General features: G+C 51.5%; 2 protein-coding genes across 6 annotated transcripts in view; both read left to right on the plus strand.

Moving 5' to 3' along the window:
* MSI1 (musashi RNA binding protein 1) overlaps window positions 1–5,506 on the plus strand; it is a 65,331-nt gene extending 59,825 nt beyond the window's left edge. For all 5 annotated transcript variants that reach the window (XM_088143824.1, XM_088143823.1, XM_088143820.1 and 2 more), the window contains exons 14-15: window positions 37–102; window positions 2,098–5,506. In XM_088143824.1, the coding sequence (XP_087999950.1) occupies window positions 37–78 (42 nt within the window). In that variant the 3' untranslated portion in view covers window positions 79–102; window positions 2,098–5,506. The remainder of the gene's footprint in view (window positions 1–36; window positions 103–2,097) is intronic.
* Window positions 5,507–9,907: 4,401 nt separating this feature from the next.
* LOC112542180 (uncharacterized) lies at window positions 9,908–17,347 on the plus strand. The gene is made up of 6 exons (XM_088143698.1): window positions 9,908–10,337; window positions 11,271–11,394; window positions 12,889–13,031; window positions 14,583–14,647; window positions 15,305–15,403; window positions 17,185–17,347. The coding sequence occupies exons 1-6, from the start codon at window positions 10,116–10,118 to the stop codon at window positions 17,345–17,347; spliced, it is 816 nt and encodes a 271-aa protein (XP_087999824.1). The 5' UTR covers window positions 9,908–10,115.
* The last annotated feature ends 1,246 nt before the right edge of the window (window positions 17,348–18,593 follow it).

The raw sequence follows: 18,593 nt of genomic DNA on the forward strand, positions 1-18,593 counted from the left end.
TGGGGATCCCAGTGAGCAGCGTGCAATTTCTTGCAGGGGCCCTTGATTGCAACGGCGTTTACTAATGGTTATCACTGAAGCTGAGGACCAAGAAAACAGAAGGTAAGTGGGATCTCCGGGGCAGAGGAGGAGAAAAGCCTCTGCTTGACTTCAGTTAGGAGGAACTCGTAAATCTGCCCTGGGACACTTTCTCCCTCCATTGGGCGGTCTCATCTGGGGCAAAAAGTTGTGTAGGCGACACCCTCTGTCTTTAAGCCTCAGGCAGAGCTTTCCCACGGATGGAACGTCCGAAACGTGTCAAATCTGACACACTGTGAGGCTGCCAAATCCTTTTTTAAAACAAGTCTAAATAGAGTCTAGGAATGAACTGGCAATTGGATTTATTGTGCTTTTTTAATGGATGGGTAGGTATTCAGTTTTTAGTGTGATTCTGCTGGTTTTATAATGAATTATATCTTACTTTGTTCTACTTGCTTTGGAATTTGAAACTTTGACAGGTAGACTGTACACTCTCTTTGCACTGGAGAAATTGGTCCAGGTGGCCCAGAGCGAATGATCAAAGTCCACTGGCTGGACTTGCTCACCTCTTTAACCAGTCAAATAAAGACCCCGTGGTTGCATTTGCTCAGCCCATCAGCTGTTTGGAGTCTTTTGGGGGCCAGAGCAACATTTAGTAAGCCCATGGGGTTCAGTGTATTATGGGAGCTCAGAAAATAGGCTAATTCAGCAACCAGGTTAAACCTGCTGTGTGGAGGCAGTCAGTGTGAAGCAGCCTTTCCTGGCGTGAATGGAGCAAGAGGCCCACACACCTGACCCACAAGGGAGTCCTGTTGTCCCACTGTGCAGGTGCTGGTGGACCCCGTCCTGTGTGATAGGCTCTATTCCACAGCATGCTTCACTGGGGCAGTGGAAGGAAGGTAGTTTGTTGTGGAAACACTAAAACAGTGTTTTTTACACTTTGCAACTTTAAGATGTGTGGACTTCAACTCCCAGGAGTTTCAGAAATACTGCATTAAAACAAGAGGGTTAAATTTAACCCCAGACAGAATCAGTCACTCACACAGGTAAAGTAACTCCTCCCAGTCAGTCATAGTGTGGGGACCTCTTAGTCCAGCCATTGACCTGTTTGACCTACATAGTCCTCCAGAAAAAAGTGCTGGAGAGAAACAGTGGCTGAAAAAGCAAGAATTCTGTACTATGGTCTTGCAGCACAGAAGGCACCTTCAGCCACCCTGCTGTAGTGGCTGAGCCACATCTGCTGTTGCCCACCTGGGTAGTACGGAGAGGGTGGCAGTGTCATATCAAGCCTTTCTAGTGCCCTCCTGTTGCAGAGTCTCAGCAGGAAGTCCCCAAATGGTGAATTTTTGAACCATTTACAGGCAGTCCTCATTTAACAACCACTCATTCAGCGACCGTTCAAACTTGCAACAGTGCTGAATGAGTGGTGCTTATGACCGGTCCTCGAAGTTCTGGCTGTGATTGCAATCCAGGCAGTCAGCAACCGGCCCAGATTTCCAACCGTCACAACGTCCCACAGTCACATGGTTGCAATTTGCAACCTTCCTTAGCAGATTTCCACAAAGTCAGTGGGAAAGCTGACAGGAAGTTGTAAGTCGTGATCAAGTGAGGTATTTCCTTAACAACCTGTGTGATTAGCTTAACGACGTTAACCAGGGACTGCCGGAACTGCCATCGCTAAGCAGCACAGTCACATGACTTCACGCTTTACGACCACATTGCTCAGTGATGGAAATTCCTGTCCCAATTACCATTGTTAGATGAGGACTACCAATTGGCTAATTGTAGCTGATAAGGAGATCTGGTGCGCTGGGTGAAGCGCGGCTGGGGTGCGATAGGCATCAATAGTTGGGACGTCGTTTGACTTGCCTTCTGAACGTGTCCGAGGGGTGCCGGCTGGGGGCTCCGGGAATCGTAGGTCCAACCCATCTGAGGGCCGGAGAAGACAGCCAGCCCTTTGGGGAGGTGTGTGCTGCACCCCTTGGCCCGCAGACCACTAGGGTTGCAAAGTGGACAGTTCCCGGACGGTCCCAGAGGGTCATCTTGGCTGCTCTGCTTTCCTGTCTTTGCTTCCTGCAGATTCCCCAGTGAGCACACCCAGGAGAGCAAGCTGGAGGATTCAGCAGACCTGGAGGGATGAGCCAAGATTTCATTTTTGTTCAAAAACTGCACACTTGTGGCTGTCAGCTGGGCTCCGGCCAGCCCCCTCTCCCGCTGGCCAGAAAGCACTGGATTCGAACGTGAGGAGAACTCCTCGGCCTCCTCCTGTTACTAACCACCGACCGTTTACACTTCTCCCCAGTCCTCTGACCCACTGCTTCTTCTTTTATTTATTTTGGTAGCCCGTTAGTTTTTATTTTTTAATTTGGGGGGGTCGGGGGGCCAAGATCAGCACTCTCATTTTCATTGTGGTTCTTTTGCTCTTTTTCGGAGCTGCTAGAAGAACTGTTTATTTTATTTTATTTTATTTTATTTTTTTTGGTGATTGTGTGTAGGTAGCTTTTATCAAGGAATATTTTTATTTGGCTTTGAAATCTTTTGTTTGTTTGTTTTAGATATATATAAATATATATATATTTTGGGACAGGGAAAGGTATGGACTTGGTCATAGAAGAACAAAGTCTTTTTAAAGGACCAGTTGATGTACAACTAAAGCAATTTCCGAAGGGAAGAGAGAGAGCTGAGAGGCTGATGCATTTAATAGTTTATCTGTCTCTCTTTTTTAAAAAAAAAAAAAGGAATGTTTTTTTCTGTCAATGTGAGGCTTTTGAGACGTACAGAATTAACAGGATGTGAACACTCGGGGCGTTGCTGTGGAACAAATACAAACTGTATATTTTGCTAAGTGAGAAAAAACACTATTCCTTATTTCTGATTTTTTTTTCTCCCTGGTTTTTAGATTTTAGGCTACTATGAGTTTATTATTACTGTATTTTTCCTTCAATCTTTCTGTATCATATGTAAATTGTGCAAGGCACTCTTTGGCCTTGTCTTTACAACAGAGGAATCTTGGATTGTTGATCTCCTTTCTTTCTTTCTTTCTTTCTTTCTTTCTTTCTTTCTTTCTTTCTTTCTTTCTTTCTTTCTTTCTTTCTTTCTTTCTTTCTTTCTTTCTTTCTTTCTTTCCTCTTTCAGGCTTTGAAGCCACCAATGTGAGCAATATTCTCTGTTTGGACCACGACAAACCTCCTTTCTTTTTTATACCTTTTGCTGTAAGCTTTTACGACTTCTGACGAGACGGAAGGGGGGCGGGGAGGGCAGGGCAGGGCAGGGCAGGGCAGGGGGAGGGCAGGGGCGGAAGGCGTCGGGGGAGAGAGACAGGGTGGGGAGGGGGCCGGGTGGGAGCCACGTAACCAGCAGGGCCTGTTTTGCTGAGCAAGAGGAATGGCAGACGTCGCCGCTCGTGCGGCCTGAGCCTACGGAGCGCTTCGGCCACGCGGCTGGCCTCTGTTGATGCTTGGAACCACGTGCAACTCTCTCAATATTTGCCACCTTCTGCCAAGGGGGTCGCGGTCTGCGAGGGGCTGAGAGGGTCTTAGGGACGGCATCTGCTCCGTCTCTGGCGAAGGAGGCAAGGGAGGGGAGGAGGCCCAGGCCTTCTTGGGGGTCTGGGGGAGAGGCAAGCCCGGCCTTTCCTGATCCCACCGGCACATTTTTTTCTTTCTCTCCAACCACGTGTAACCGAGGTGCAAAAACAATACCAGATAGTTGAGCCTGACCATATCAGGAAACCAGGTTTCTGGCGCCTGGAGGAGCAGCAGCCTGCGTGTTCCAGAAGAGAGACCCCCGCTCACTTTCTCCAGCGCATCCCCCGCCTTTCCCACTCCAGCCCTTTGCTTGCTATGAACTGAGGTTCTCTTCTTATGAGATGAACCCCTCCTTTCTGCTTGCCCCCTCCCCTCCCCTCCATTTGAGGCGGTGGCCCCCAGAGAAGGTTGGGGGTCTGCCCTCTCTTTGTGCTGCATTCGCATTACACCCTTTGCCTGTGGGTGGGGGGAACAGGGCTGTCCTCGGTGGCCCTCGGGGGGCTTCTGCCACACAGCAGCTGTTTGGGGAAGGGCAGCAGGGTCTCCCCGAGGCTCGGTTTTGCATTCTGCCAAGAGTCTTAAAATTGCGCCGATACAGAAATTAAACGGAGAAATAGATTTTGTCTGGGTGCCGCAAGAGGGGTCAGCTGTCCCACTCCTGTCACTTTGCTTTGTCCCGGTGTCTGTCCAGAGGGTGGCCAGCTCTGGTTACTGCATTATGGAGGGTAGTTTTTCCTATCTGGGACTTTCCAGATGCGATGGCCTTGCGGGCAAGGAATTCTGCATGTTGCAGCCCCGGGCATGCGGAGGCTGGGCTGGGGGAGGCAGTGGAGGTTTTAACAGGGCACCCGGGGTGGGGGTAGGAAAGGGCCAAACGTGACCGCAGGGCCTGCCATCGTTTCCAGTTGAGGGTGGCAGTCAAGGTTGTCCTGAACAAGACTTCCCTTCAGGTGGAGCTCGACTCCCGGTGAAGCCACAGCCAAGCAGTGTTTAGGGCAACCTAGAATTGCTTCCCGTGGCAGAATGGAGGGATGGCAGAGAGAGAGAACTGGAGCGTGCTATTAGCAGCATCAAGCAATTAAGCTTTTCCAAGTTTTTCTGTTTCAGACTGAAGTGGCAGAGGAAGAGAAACGCCCACCTTTAAGTGTCCCCCTTCCCCTCTCCCTACATGGAGAAAATGCCATGGGGAATCAGGGGCCTAGGAATCTTATTCCTTGCATGCTGGTTTTCTGTCTGCCAGAAGTTACTTTTAATTCAAGTTTTTAACGGCCGGGTTTTGCCACGATCAGCCTAAATCCGAAGCGAAGCGGTTTTGCTTGATCCTGCGGATTGCGCAAACCGCCTCCCTCTCCTGCGATGCCCGCCTTGTCCCCACAGATCCCTCGCCTCCGTCCTTCACCCCTTCCTTGCCCTCCGACTCTACGGGCACAATTCCCCCCTTACGCAGCGTGAAAATATTGGGAGAGTTGTCTTGGTGGCAGAAGGAGAACAGAGGGAAACTCAGCTAATTAATACTGGAAACACAAAGCAATAATTTTTGTTACTCAGATGAGTATGTTTGTCTGGGTTTTGTTTTTCTTTTTTCTAAAGAAGAAATAAAAGAGCAGCCACAATCTGTCACAGCCTCCCCCAAAACCGGTGCCTCTGGAGAGGACGGACCGCAGCGCCTCTCATCCCCACCAGCAGGGGGAGCTCCAGGTTGGGGAAGCCAGATCGAATGGGTTTAATTTTATTCTGGTCTTCAGCTGGGGGGGCGCGACTGTCGCGTGGCACTCTTGTACCTCCTCCTTGGCACACATGCTGGGCTACTTCTATGCCGACCTTCTTTTTTAAAAGAAAATAAAGCTGTGTTTTTTATTAAGCCAGTTTTATTACACGTCAATGTTTGTTCTCGCCATACCTGTAACCCCTTTTTTTTCCAGATTTTCTGTTTTAAATTCCTAATAAATTATTTGAAAACAGCTTCGGCTCTGTGGTTTGCAAAGGGCGGGGGTTTCAAGACGCTGGGGAGGCTCTGCAAGGGGTGGGGCCCGAGGGTGGCTGTCCAGGGCTGCGGCTACAGTTGCAGAGGCTTTAGTGGGGGGGTTAAAAGTCAGAACATGGGCACCTCTTGGCAATGCTGCATGCTGTGATTATTTTATTTATTTATTTATTTAAGCAATTTATATGGCCGCCCAACTCACTCACAGTGACTCTGGGCGGCTTACAGGAATAAAAATCCCAAATACAAAACCTACTCCACGACCACGACCCCCAGCAACAACAGTACATTTTCACTGCCATTTGATGGGCTTCGGGTCGACCTGGGGTCCCCAGGCCCGCTGGCAAAACCATGTCTTCAGGGCCTTGCAGAAGAGCATCACGGTGGGGGCCAGTCCAATCTCTGCGGGGATGATGTTCCACAGGGAGGGAGCTGCCACGGAGAAGGCCCTTCTTGGTCCCACTAGATGGGCCTCCTTAATAGGAGGGACCCGTAACATACCCTGCCTTCCCGATCTGGTGGGTCGGGCAGATGAAACTGGGAAATGGCGGCCCTTCAAATAATCTGGCCCCGGGCCGTGTAGGACTTTAAAGGTGACAGCCAGCACCTTGAACTGGGCCTGGAAGCAAATCGGCAGCCATTGCAGCTCCTGCGAGAGAGGTGACACGTGCAAATCTAGGCTTGCACAAACTATGCGGGCCACTGCATTCTGAGCCAACTGAAGCTTCTGGATACTTTTCCAGGGCAGCCCCACGTAGAGCACATTATAGTAGTCAGGGGAACCCCACTTTAATGTTGCAGGCAGCCAAGGGGCGTGTCTGTGGGGCGGGATCCAGTGGTGTTAGTGGATTCTCAGCAGCGGCCTCCCAAGTTCATCACTCAAAGCCCTGGGTGAGGTCACCAGATGGGGCTGGACTCGAGGCACCGCCAGGCCTGGGGCCTCACATAGTGGCTGAGAGCGGGGGGCAGCCAGTATTCAGCAGACGCCCCCGAGCACACCAACAGAGCGGGTGCCCTTGGGGAGGAAGAGCTACCTGGGAAAGGGGGTTCTTACTTCTCCAACAGCGCCATTCGTGGCATGCACTGCCCAGAGGGGGCTGTGTGCGATGCTACGGAGGCTTCGAAGCCATTGGATTTAAATCCCTGGCCGATGAGCATCTCTGCAAAGCAACTCACCCAAATGTGGGGTGACTGAAGGCATTGCTGGAGCCGAGCTGAGCGGTTTCGAGAAGTAATTCTCACCTTCGTTAGTGGAGTGATGCCAATCGCCAGCAAGTGCTCTTTTGGCCCTGAGTGCCGCGTGAGGACTATTCCTTAAGCCGAGGGCTGAAACACTCTTTTCATACGTTGGTGGAAAAGTTAGTGAGTCAAGGATGAAGAAAATGAGGAATTTTACAGGGATGTCGTTAAATAAATGTATAAAAACCATTTTTTTTACTGTGAACCAGAGCTCCTTGCAAAAAAGCAGCAAAACAGTGTTTTCATCTTTGCCTTTTATCTGGAAGAGTTTTTCATTAAGCAGAATATTAGTGTTTATAATATTTTCCAGGATCACATTTAGGATGAATTTTCCCTTCTTCCATTGGCAAAGTCTTTTTCTTTGCCAGCAGAGAGGTCTTGGAAGCTCCCTCCCACCTTGGCAATTTAGCTGGCATTGGTAATTTTGGCCCCTGCTGCCACCTTCAGATGCAGCATGAGCAGAAACATCCAAGGCCCTCACGCTGTGGCAGGCGTTTTCTCTCGGGCTCGGGTCCTGGCATCTCCTGTGGATTTTATGGATTTTTTAAAATTAAGCCTTATCTTTCCTCCAGATGGGGTACAAAGCTCTCTCTACTAAAACCATCTCCAGTTTTCAGATGAGAAAAGACTTCCCATGCTGAAGACATTGGGAAGCCACCGAAAGGCAGTTGATCAAAACTCAAAATGTTTTTTTTAAAGGAATTGGGGGGGGGGATTGGACTTGTGATACCATTGGCATGGCTGGTGGAGACACCGGTCCCATGGAGGTAACGCGAGGCACTCTGAATGACCTCTTTCAGCCCAACCCCACCAAATTCTCAACCTTGGTTTACCCTTCTGCAAACCTTGGAACCTGAGCAAACTCAGGGAGGCAGTGAAGGACAGGAAGGCCTGGCGCAATATGGTTCATGGGGTCACGAAGAGTCGGACACGACTGAACGACTGAACAACAACAACAAAACCTTGGATGGTCCTGCCTCCACTGGGGATGAAGATGAAGAACAGGTTGGCTCAGGATGTGTGCACCCTTTCAGATCAAGAGGAGTCTGGTAGCACCTTTTCCAACTAACATGTTTTATTAAATGGCATTAAGCTTTTGTGAACTGCATCTCCCTTTATCTGATGCGTGGGGGGGCTCCAGTGATGTAGGACATTGATCGCCATCAGTCCTACATCCATCTGGCCTACATCAATCTAGTCACTCTATACCAGGGTTTCTCAACCCTGGCAGCTTGAAGATGCATGGACTTCAACTCCCAGAATTCCCAGCCAGTGACTCCACGCATCTTCAAGTTGCCAAGGTTGAAAAACACTGCTCTAAACATTGGATGACAGGAGATGCAGCTCAAAAAGCTTAATGTCTTTTCATAAAATTTGCTAGTCGGAAAAGGGGCTCCCGGATTCCTCCTGATTTTTGCCACCACAGACTAACATGACTCTCCTCCTACAATTTCACCCTTTTAGTAGCTTAAATGGTGCTCCAGCAGGGAGGCAGCTAAGACGTAGCCCACCTTCACCGTTCTTACTCCCATGGCCTTCCTGTTGAATTACTAAGGTGTGCACGTCTAGAGGGTTGTCCTGGAAGGCTAGAAAGGTTCGTCTCTGGGGCCAGATGGGGCCATCTGTGCTTCGGAGTTCCCTGCCCCGTGGCAGCCCAAGTTAGGGGCTTCTTTACTTGGGGGAGGCTGGCCTCTGACAATGTGGAAGCTTTGCTATCCAGACCCTTTGGGGAGAGCTGTGCAGGCACGCTGGCAAAGAGAGGAAAGATTTTGCACCCCACCATCGAAATCCTGGCTTGGGGGTCTCTTTCATTAGGACCTTCTCAGAGACAAGTCTGATCTATCTTGAAAGAGGCAGATCCTCTTGTCCCCAAGGAAGAACTCCGGATTTGAAACCTTCTCATTCCAGGGTTGGAAGTCTTGGGCAGCTGAGAGATGCCAGCAGTCTCAGTGATGCCCTGACTCTGTGCCCAGGATGCATCCATGGGTGCCGCAAAAGCCTCTGGGAGAGGAATCCAACAGGCTAGCTAAAGAGGGAGCATCCACGATCAGAGGAACTCTACCTCCAAATGCAGGATGCTGGGGACAGCAGTTTGGTGCAGTGGGGTGGGGTGGGAGGGACATTCCTTCCAAGCAGCATGCCGGTTGGGGAGGGAGCCTGCTAACTAAAGGGGTTCACCTGGATCTCGCGGGCAGCGTTCACGCAAGTTGAAACAGAACAGGTAAAATCTGGGCGATGCTAGGTTTCTTGCGGCTTCGCGTGCTCGATGATCCCGGCCCGCCTGGTGAGTTGATGGGCCAGTGCAGGGCATCGGCGGGGGGAGGGGGGTGGCGGTCAAAAGAGTCAAGATCGCAGAAGCGGGCTTCCTCCGCCTCCACTCGACGGCTGTCTTGCGCGCATCCCAGCCCCCTTCAGCCGCGCAGAGGCCCGGGGGCGCCGCCCCCTTCCCTCCAGATCCACGGGGCTCCTCCAGCCAGCGGGCACCACCCTGGGAAGCAGCCTTGGCTCTTCCAAACCCGGCGACGGGGCTCGCCAGCCTGCGCCGGGCAGCGGGATGCGCGCAGGGAGCGCAGGCGCCGCTCTGCCTTCCCCTCCCGTCCCGCGGACCGCAGGGAGAGCAGAACTGCCCTCCCCCCGCCCCACCCCCGGGCCGCGGTGTGTCACAATGCAGCAGCCGGCGGGGTGGCGCGGCGGGCGGCGGCGGCGCAGACCGAAGCCAAGCAGCGCCGCGCACCCACCGGGCACCAGCCGAGCCAGTTCTCTTGGGGAAAGGCAAGCCACGCCCCTCGCCCCTGGGAACGCCCCTCCGGCCCGCCGCGCGGGCGCCGCGTTGCAGCTCCTGCGGAACGGCCCTCGGGCGCGCTGGGCAGGGGGACTACGCCTCCCAGCCACCCCGGCCAGAGGGGCCGCGGGGGGAATGCTGGGAGCGGTAGTTCAGCGGCCGGCGGCGAGCCGGGCTCAGCCCAGCTGTGCCCGCGGCGAGAGGCTGCTCTGGCCATGCCGACGCCGGCGCGGAGCTTTCCCCCGGGGCTGAACTAGAGCTCCCAGCATCCTGGGGAGCACGAGTACTGGCAAAGAGTGCTGGGCGTTGTAGTTCTACATCTGGAGAGACAGGGGTTGCCCCCTGCCTGTAGGACTTCCGCCCATTTTCGGGTCTCAAAACACTTTCAGCAAAGGCACGCACTGTAATGCTCTGCCCCCTCCTCCCCCCGCATCCCGATGTTTGCATTTTCAGGGCGCTGCACTCTGAACCTGCTCAGAGGTAACCTCCCCTCCCTTCCCAATGGATTGGGGCAGAATCCCTGACTCCCCGGCTGGCTTTCCTGCCTGACTCTTCTTCCCCATGCAGGATGGAGACCCTGGACGAATTTGACAGTGAATTCCCGCTCATCTTCTCCTTCTGCGAGCGGATCTCCCCCCAGGATTACGAGGGCCAGGCCTTGAGTTACACCCAGAAGTCCCTGCAGGACCTGTTCGCCCAGATGGAGCAGAACCCCAGCATCTGCGAGCGGGTGGCGCGCAAGAGGAAGCAGGCCGAGAACGAGAGGGGCGGCCTGGGGCAGTACCTCAAGGTGAGGCTGCGGCTGGCGGAGGGGTCGCCAGAAGGAGCCCAGGGGTGCGCAGGTGCTGCGCCCACCTGGCGCGGGTGGCGCAGAGGCTGTTATCCGGGGGGTCTGCAGGGAAGGGTCCAGAAGGCCAAGACAGCGGTTACGATGGTGTCATCAGTGCACATTCGAGACAGAACAGGTATCGCGCTGTCCGGCCGCCATCTCAACTCTTCGGACCCTGCCTGCAATGACCCTGCTTTAATTGCAGCTGAGAAGCTGTTTGTGGATCAGGCGTCCTTCCACAGCTGAAAGGTTCAGCCCTGGGCTTTGCCTGCAGAAGAGCCCCCGATCCTTCGCTCTCCCCCGGCGTGATCCATCACCGGGCTCAGCTCTTGCCCCCAGAGAGAGACCCTGCACTCTGGCTGAAGAACAACCACCTTGAGACCACCAGATCCCTCATGCCCAGTAAGGTGCCCCAGGCTGGATCCCCACTCCCCTCAACTTCAGCCAGCATGATGGAAGTTATAGTCCAGCCAGCCCCAGGCCGTGCCCTTGACCGGCTCAGACATTGAATGCGGGACATTAATTGTCTCCTGCAAGGGGAACCTCTGATGAGGTCAGAAAGTTTGGCCCTGCAATTGCCGTTTCATCCCAGTTTGGTCATTTAACAGTCTGTTCCTCAGAAATTCAGACCAAGTAACAAACACTGGCCGATCCGTTCCACCACGGAGTGGCCGTGGTGCTCTGCCTTGCAGTGCACAATCCCTCCTGGTGGAAATCTAGCCCAGCTGGGAGGAGATGAAGTGGAAGCTCCCTTTAGCGCACGACTGTACTTTCCCCCTTGCTGGAAGTTACGTATTCTTCATTCCCCCCTTTCCACCTGGGTTCCCACTCTGCCTGTGCGCTTCGGGCCGCTGACCACAGCGCTCCCTTCTCTCCCCATCTGCTCTTTTCCAGGCCAGGTTCTTCGCCCTGCTCCAGGGCGACGTGAATTATGACAACTCCCTGGGGCAAATGGAAATGGAGGAAAAAGTAGAGCAACTAAAGCGAGAGATGGAGAAGGCCAACAGTTATGCCCGCGGTAACTAACTCTGCCCTTCCTTACGCTTCCACCCAGAAGGTCCCTCCGCGTTTCGTTCTCTGGTGTTTTCCTGCTCCCTTCCCTGGACGCGAGGGAGCCCTGGGCCCCGATACTGACCAGGAGGGGCCACCTTCTGCCTTGCCCTTCGAGAAAACCTCCCTAGCTGCGTTCCCACATCATGCTAGGCTGCATTCAGATGGGGCCAGAACAGCTCAGCACGTTGCGCAGGGCAGGGTTTTTCAGACTTCTTCAGGCTGCAGAACTTGTCAATTAAAAAAAAAAATTCTGGGAACCCTGATCAAGAGACCAAGCTCTAAGGACAGAAAATTGGTTGAGTTTGAGTGAAATTCTTTCCTCTTAGTCTCTCCTGGAACCCCATCAAGTTCTTGCCGAACCCAGTTTGAACACACACACCCCCGCCCTGCTGTAGGGCACTTGGATTGGAGCTAAAATCCACATGACCGCTACTCTCTGATTTTTGCAGCCCAGAACTGGTAGCCCAAGTGTTGTGAGAAGCCAGTTGCTGTCTTAGCATATTGTGTGAACCAACCATTGCATTAAGCCACGGCAATGTGATTTTGTGGGGTTCTGTGTTCTGTGAATGTAGCAATGGGGGTTTTATTAAGCTTCAGGTTGAGTGTTGCAGGAACCCTTCCTTTCAGTCATGAAGAAATCACAGCTTTTTGCAGGAGACGGTTATGGTCTTCGATGCCCACCCAGCCCAGTTGCTTTGCTCAGCCCAGATGCCATCCACACACCACGAGGATCCTTCCGTAGCTCAGGCGCCACAAATGGAAAACGGGAGCAGACAAAACCGAAACCACACCGCTTGACTTGCTTACGCACGCAGGGCCACGGGTGAAGGCAGCCCTTTGAAACAAGGTCTTGGCAACCGTTTATGCCACAGAAATGGAGAGTGCCAGGTGTTTGCATTGCCCAAACGTCCCTTCCAACTGCCTGTTGTCTTTTTCCTTGCCAAGCTCACCTGCCAGGTTTATTTTGAAAGAATGCATTCTAGGTATATAGCCTGGAACTGAAAATGGTGCTACAGGCGGGTTCGTTGCTTTGTAGCATGCTGGCTTCTCATTCAAGTAAAAACAAAAAACAACCTAATCCAAACAGATGCGTAAAGAATAAAATAAAATAAAATAAAACCAGGTGAGAAGGGGTGTCTGCAGAGAGGGGGTCAAGAAAGTCAAGATGGTGACCATAACCATGCGAACAAAACCTGCCCTTTCTGACATGCAAGGGCAGGGCTTTGATCACATGGTCGAGTTGCCATCTTGGTTTCTTGACCATCTGCAGGTGAGGCTGGCAGCCGGCGGGAACCAAGCGAAGGTTCAGGCAGGAGGTATAAATTCTGCCATGGAAAACGGGGTTCTAATCCGATGGGCGGATCTGATCCTGGTGGCTTAGTCAACAAACCCTCATTCAAACCGGCGGCGCCCGTGGGAGACGAAAGCGGCCAGGGAGTGAAACTTTGCTCCTTTTCAGCTGCCAAGAGCTCATCCTGGAGGCTGGCCGAGAGAAGGATCAGGAGGCCTGTTCTGATGGGAGGGTTGAGCCAGACGGAGCCCAAGCTCTGGGACTCGGGGCTTCCAGCCATGCCCAGAATCTTCGGTTCTTTCCCAAAGCAGGTTTGTGCTTCGAACCTCTGCACACCTATGGCGTTCCCAGATGTTGCCCCTAATGCGGGGGGGGGGGACATAGCTACAAGCAAAAGGACCCTCTTGGTGGTGGCACCCCAGCGGGGTGGGGTGGACCCAGAGGTTGCAACAGCCTCCATTATGGTCTTTTTAGAGTCCGGGGAAGTATTTGCCTGAAATATCAGAATACTCATATTCTGTTGCTTTTTTATTACTGGGATTTTATGCTGTATTTACTGCACTTATTGTTACTCCTGGTTTTTAACTTCTTGTCTTCCTCTCTCTACTTCTTTTTTTCATTGCTTATGTTTTTATATTTAAACGATAATGGTCCAGAGAACTTCTGTTATAAAAGTACAACACCCAAGCAAACAAAATCCATTTCCCCATATCTAGGCAAGAAAGTTGAAGGTCACAATCAGGTTTTTAACAGGTTCCTAAACGTCACAAGGGTGGGAGCCATGTCACGTTAAGCTATCGTATGATGTGCGTGTTTGGGCTTAGCATGTTTTGTGAGGGTAGGTGTTGTGTTCAGGCCAAGTTTCACGTGTGGACTCAGGACTTATACTTTCACTGAATCCAAACGTTGTCCTCTTCTAGGGGAGAGCTCTTTAAGGGAGAGTAGGGTGGACTTCGTATAATATAAGGCTGCCTTGAGACCATGTGCGCACAAGGACACATAAAACACCTGGGAATAGCTAAAGATTTGAAACACGGCATTTCCCACGGTTCGAAAAGGAGTGTGGAGGAGGATTCGGTCCCTATTATAGATGGCACCTGTTATAATAACGCTCCAGTCTCTTTGTGAAAGCTTTTTTCACAACCAAGGTCTTTTTTTCTTTTTAACTCATTTGGAAACAGTTGTTTTATTGAAGCAGGTCCATATTTCTTTCCTTCAACAGGGCATATTTGTATTTTAATAACTAAAGAAGAGCTATTACATTTTTCTTTTCTTTTAAATAGTTTGATTTTGTTTATCTCCAGCGTAATTGGTCTAGCTCCCAAGGAAGGTGGGGGAAGAAGGACTGAAACCTCTAGCCACACACCTTTATGCTATAAGACCAGGAGGTGCATTATTTAAATTACTTCACTTTTTGTACGTTTTACTTTTTAATAGCTGGAAAGACAATGCATTCTCTCTCTCTCTCAGGCCAGGGTTAATGGGAGGATGCCCGGTAAGGTACTTCCTAGGAGATAAGTGGAATGCCAAGGTGCTAGCAAGAGCCAGAGCCAAGATGTGACAATCTGGGGGCCTCTGGGAGAGGGGTTTGAGACCCCCAGCCTTCCAACTCGCGGGCTCAGTCATGCCCACTACAGCCAGAAAATCCAGACAGCAATCCCAAGCAAACTCCTTCTTTGTAGAATTGCCCCGGCGTGCTCAGCAAACCCAGTGGCTTTGTGGGATGTGTTAATATATTGTGCTTTTCATTTACTTGGACCTGGGAAGGAGAGACGATTTCCTCCAGGCTTAGCAACTTCATAATTCTCCAGGAAAGTTGATTGCCTGTGTTGTGTATAAGCTGCTGCTTTCAACCCCTACAGACTGAGAGAAGCAATACAGACCTGAAGCAGCTTTGGGCCGGCATGTCGCCTGTTAATCAAAAGAGGTCAGAAGCCGGGCAGGGAGGGAGAGGCTGTACAGGAATGAAGTAGAGAGGGGCTGCATTCAGAGGACGTCCTGAGCCGCCAACGGGCTAGAGCTAGCCACGTTTCAGCCCAGCTTCCTCTGCAAAGACAGCCCCGCGGAGCCGGCTTACGGCTGATGGGCATCCAGGCAGTTGGCAAAGTTGGGCAGAGAAGAGCTTTCTGAGTATTGCATTCTCTGATTCCTCACAGGTGGTTTTGTTATAAATTGATGGCAAGGAGGGGGGGAGCGGGAGGGAGGAAGTAATTCAACTAGCACTGGGTTGGCCAGCATGAAAGGCAGGACGACTGTGTGGGAGGAACTGGGCTAGTGGACCGAGGGGCTGCTGCCACTGGGATCCCTGAGCTGGAGGAACACAGAGAGGTGGGGACGATTCGCCTCCCTCTGAGCATCCCACGGAATGAATGAGGTGCAGAGCAGGTCCTGCGATAATCACGGAGCATCTCCTGGGCTGCCGCCATTGGCCTCCCTCTGCTAGGGTCCTTGTTGTGATGGGGAGGGGCCCTCCTCAAAAGAGCAATGCTTCGCAGTGGGCCGAGGGGATGGTGCAGAGGTGCCCCCAGGGTCCTGGGGAGGGTCTCTCGATGACCCCCGTTTCCTCGTCTCCATCTTTCCACAGCATGGTCGACCTACGCCCGCTAATGCTGAATCCTGGTGGCTTTCGTCCCTCCTTTCTCACTAGCAGCTCTGTCAACCGGCTGCAATACACATTCCCAAGGTAGGTGTGCATTTATTTATTTATTTATGTATTTATTTCCTGTGTGCCATTTTTTCCTCTTAAGTTGGTGTACATGGTGTACCCCATCATTTTATCCCTACAACAACCCTGTGTGGGTCAGGCTGAGAGAAATTAACTGGCCTGAAGTCAGGCAATGGCCTCCCTGCTTAACTTACTGGATTCCAGACAAACACTTCTGTGCCCTGTTTATCAAGATACAATGCTTCCGGATTTTCCCACATTGCCAATCACACTGAAAGGCTCAGAGGTGGAGGAGAAATTACTTTGAAAGAACAGGTGTTCATATGTGCACCTGACTTGTGTGGCACCTCAGGTGAGGGAGAACTGCCCTCCCTCCCCCCTCCAGTTCACCTGACCAGCTTCTTTCAAGATACAGGGCTCCCCCCATCCTGTGCAGAGAAATAGATAACCTCAACAGCAGGGAATTCCCATCAATGAACCGGCCCCCGGCCCGATGGTCGCATGGCGCCCCAAGTTTATCCTTAGCTGCCATGCTTTAGCCTCGTTGCCAGCCAGCTGGGCTCAGACATTCACAATAAGCATCCCTGTGGGGATTGATGCAGGCATTGGATCATGTACGGAGTGTGAATATCCTAGACTCTCTCTCTACTGGAGATAGAAAACTTTGGTGATTTTAAAACAAGAGGCAGGACTCTGGATGGGGAAAGATGGAGGAAAGAGACCGGGTAAGACATAGCAACTTCCATCACCCTAACAGTTTCAGAAGAAAGCTTGGAACTTGGAAGCAGGAGATTGAGAATCTTGAAGCAGAGGATAATTTTGATTCAGGAAGTCTTCTATTTCCATAGAAGTAGGAAAACTGTCTAGCCAGGAAGATTGCACTCGGTTTGATATATTTTCTGTAGGCTGCTAAGACTCACTGTGTGAGTCAGGGCATTACTTTTATTCAGATGACAAAAAGGTTTCCAGAAAATATATTTTCCTTTGTAGGATATTTTTGTCATCAGTAATATTAATTTGAAACGATCTTGTCATGTTACGGAGCAGATCAGAGTCATTTTCTGATTTACCTGGAGCACTGGATTTTCTTCTGGAAAATTTCTTTTTACTTATGTTGCCAGTGGTCTCATTGTGATTTGAGCAGCTCTGTAACTGTCAACCCTGAATGCTTGCATTTTAATAGCTAAAGAGGATTTTTACATTTTATCCTTCCTTCTCCCCTTCAACAAGGTAAGTTTGCATTTTAATGTCTGAAGCTAAAGAGAGTGGTGACATTTTTCTTTTTAAAAGTTTTGTTTATCTCTTGTGAGATGGATTTTTCTCTCAAGTATGGGGGAGGAGGACTTAAACCTCTAGCCACATGCCTCTCTGCTAAAAGGCCAGAAGTGGAGTCATTGAGATTCTTTCACTTTTTTTTACCTTTTGGCCTTTAATTGCCAGAAAGGCAACAGGGGTGGTGGGAGCCCTCAGTCCAGGGGAGCTAGGGGGAGGAGGCCAGATAGGGTGCTGCTTGGACACTAAATGGAGCAGCAGGAACTACCACCCGATTACTATAAAGAAGGAGGCAGGAGTGGGGAAGAGGAGGGCTGGTAGGAGGGGAGTTTGAGACCCTGTGCCTTCCCACTAGTTTGTCTCAAGGATGTTGACAATGTCTGCTAGACTTATCTAACAACTTCAATTCTTGGCACTTCCCGAGGTGGAAGGCCGTGTGTTCAACGTTGGTTGGGTACTGTGGGCTGTTCTTCTACAGGAGGGGCTTGGGAGAGCCAACCTTGACTGCAGACATGGTTTTGTTCCAGGATTCCTGCCAGCAGCTCACCCACCTCATCTTCCCAAGGTGCCAGCTCTTCCAGCACCACGTCAGTTTTCAACACGCCCGTGCTGGCCAAGTTCAGGGGCAACAAGGAGGACAAGATGGATAAGGGAAGCCCGGGCCCTGATACAAACCCCACGGGGGCCTAAATGTCTTTTCGTGTATGGGAAGATGCTACGCGAATAAAAAGTTTGGTGCACGCTCCTCAGGGTGTGTGTGTGTGGGTGTGTGTGTGCGCACTCTGCTGCTGAGCCAACCCTGATGCAGCGGAAAGAAGAGTAAATGGTTGGGCGAAAGGGAGGTGGCTAAGCATATTGAAGTGCCCTTCCTTCCCTCTCTTTCCCTTCTTCCCCATTTCCTTCCTTCCTTCCTTCCTTCCTTCCTTCCTTCCTTCCTTCCTTCCTTCCTTCCTTCCTTCCTTCCTTCCTTCCTTCCTTCCTTCCTCCCTCCCTCACCCACCCACCCACCCACCCACCCACCCAAAACCATCCTGTAAGCTGAGCTATTCCTACTTAAAATTTGACCCTGATAGGTAAAACCCTTATGAACAATGAAAGCTGTCCAGTAACAGTGCCGAGGCCCCCCAAGGGCAATTCTGCATTGGGGGGCAGTTTGGGGTCTCGGCTGCCAGAAGGATCCCGTCTCCATGTTTGCTCCTGCAGGAGAGGCCTTTCCGAAGGGCTCTTACTCCGCCTGCAGATGTTTGACTGCTAAAGGGCAGGATAAACTTTTTTGAAATGGTGGCTCGTTCCTAAACTTCCTAGAAGGTGTTTTCAGGTCATCTTTTAGCATGGTTTTACTGTACTTTTTTCAAGCTGACTTTTGTATCGTTTTCTTCCCCCGTTCTTCTGCCTTCTTTGGTGGAAAGGTGAGACATGAATGCAATAGCAAGCGCAATTAAATAACGGAGAAGCGGTGAAGTGGTGTAATGCGCTCTGTGATCCTGCAAACACCAGTGCCGTCAATCGCAGCCAACACAACCCCGATCAGAGGGGATGGAGAGGACTGTGGGGAGCAACTACGGAGGTGAGTGGCCTGTGGGTGGCGGAGGGGAGGTCCTGTGACAAACCAGTGATAATTTGTCCCCCCCATTTGCAGGTTTGGGGGGAGCCTCTTTGTCCTGTGGATTCTAGTCTGGAACAGCATTCCAGAATTTGGGGAGGGGAACTGGAGGGGGCAGGAGCATCCGTGGGGTGTCACAGAAGAGGGCCCCAGCGTGCAGTTCTTCAGTCGCATCGTTGCAGCCCCCATCTTGACTTTTCTGACCCCACGGATGTCCCTGGGACGGGGACTGAGGATCCATCTGATAGTCCTCCCTGAAGACTGGCGGCAGTGAGGGGTTAGGGGACGTTAATGCACTCGGGGACTGCTGCTTCCGGGTCCTGGTTTTTGCTG

The sequence above is a fragment of the Python bivittatus genome, unplaced genomic scaffold (assembly GCF_059951505.1).
Source record: "Python bivittatus isolate LINGU-HERP-01145 unplaced genomic scaffold, Pbiv_v1 ctg000390_np1212, whole genome shotgun sequence".
NCBI classification, from domain to species: domain Eukaryota; kingdom Metazoa; phylum Chordata; class Lepidosauria; order Squamata; family Pythonidae; genus Python; species Python bivittatus.

Excerpts from the sequence above, each read along its gene's own strand:
- LOC112542180 (XM_088143698.1), top strand. The coding sequence starts at position 10,116 with ATGGAGACCCTGGACGAATTTGACAGTGAATTCCCGCTCATCTTCTCC. Across the intron at positions 11,395-12,888 it reads GGCCAACAGTTATGCCCGCG|CTGCCAAGAGCTCATCCTGG; the intron begins GTAACTAACTCT and ends GCTCCTTTTCAG. Across the intron at positions 14,648-15,304 it reads TCGCCTGTTAATCAAAAGAG|CATGGTCGACCTACGCCCGC; the intron begins GTCAGAAGCCGG and ends ATCTTTCCACAG.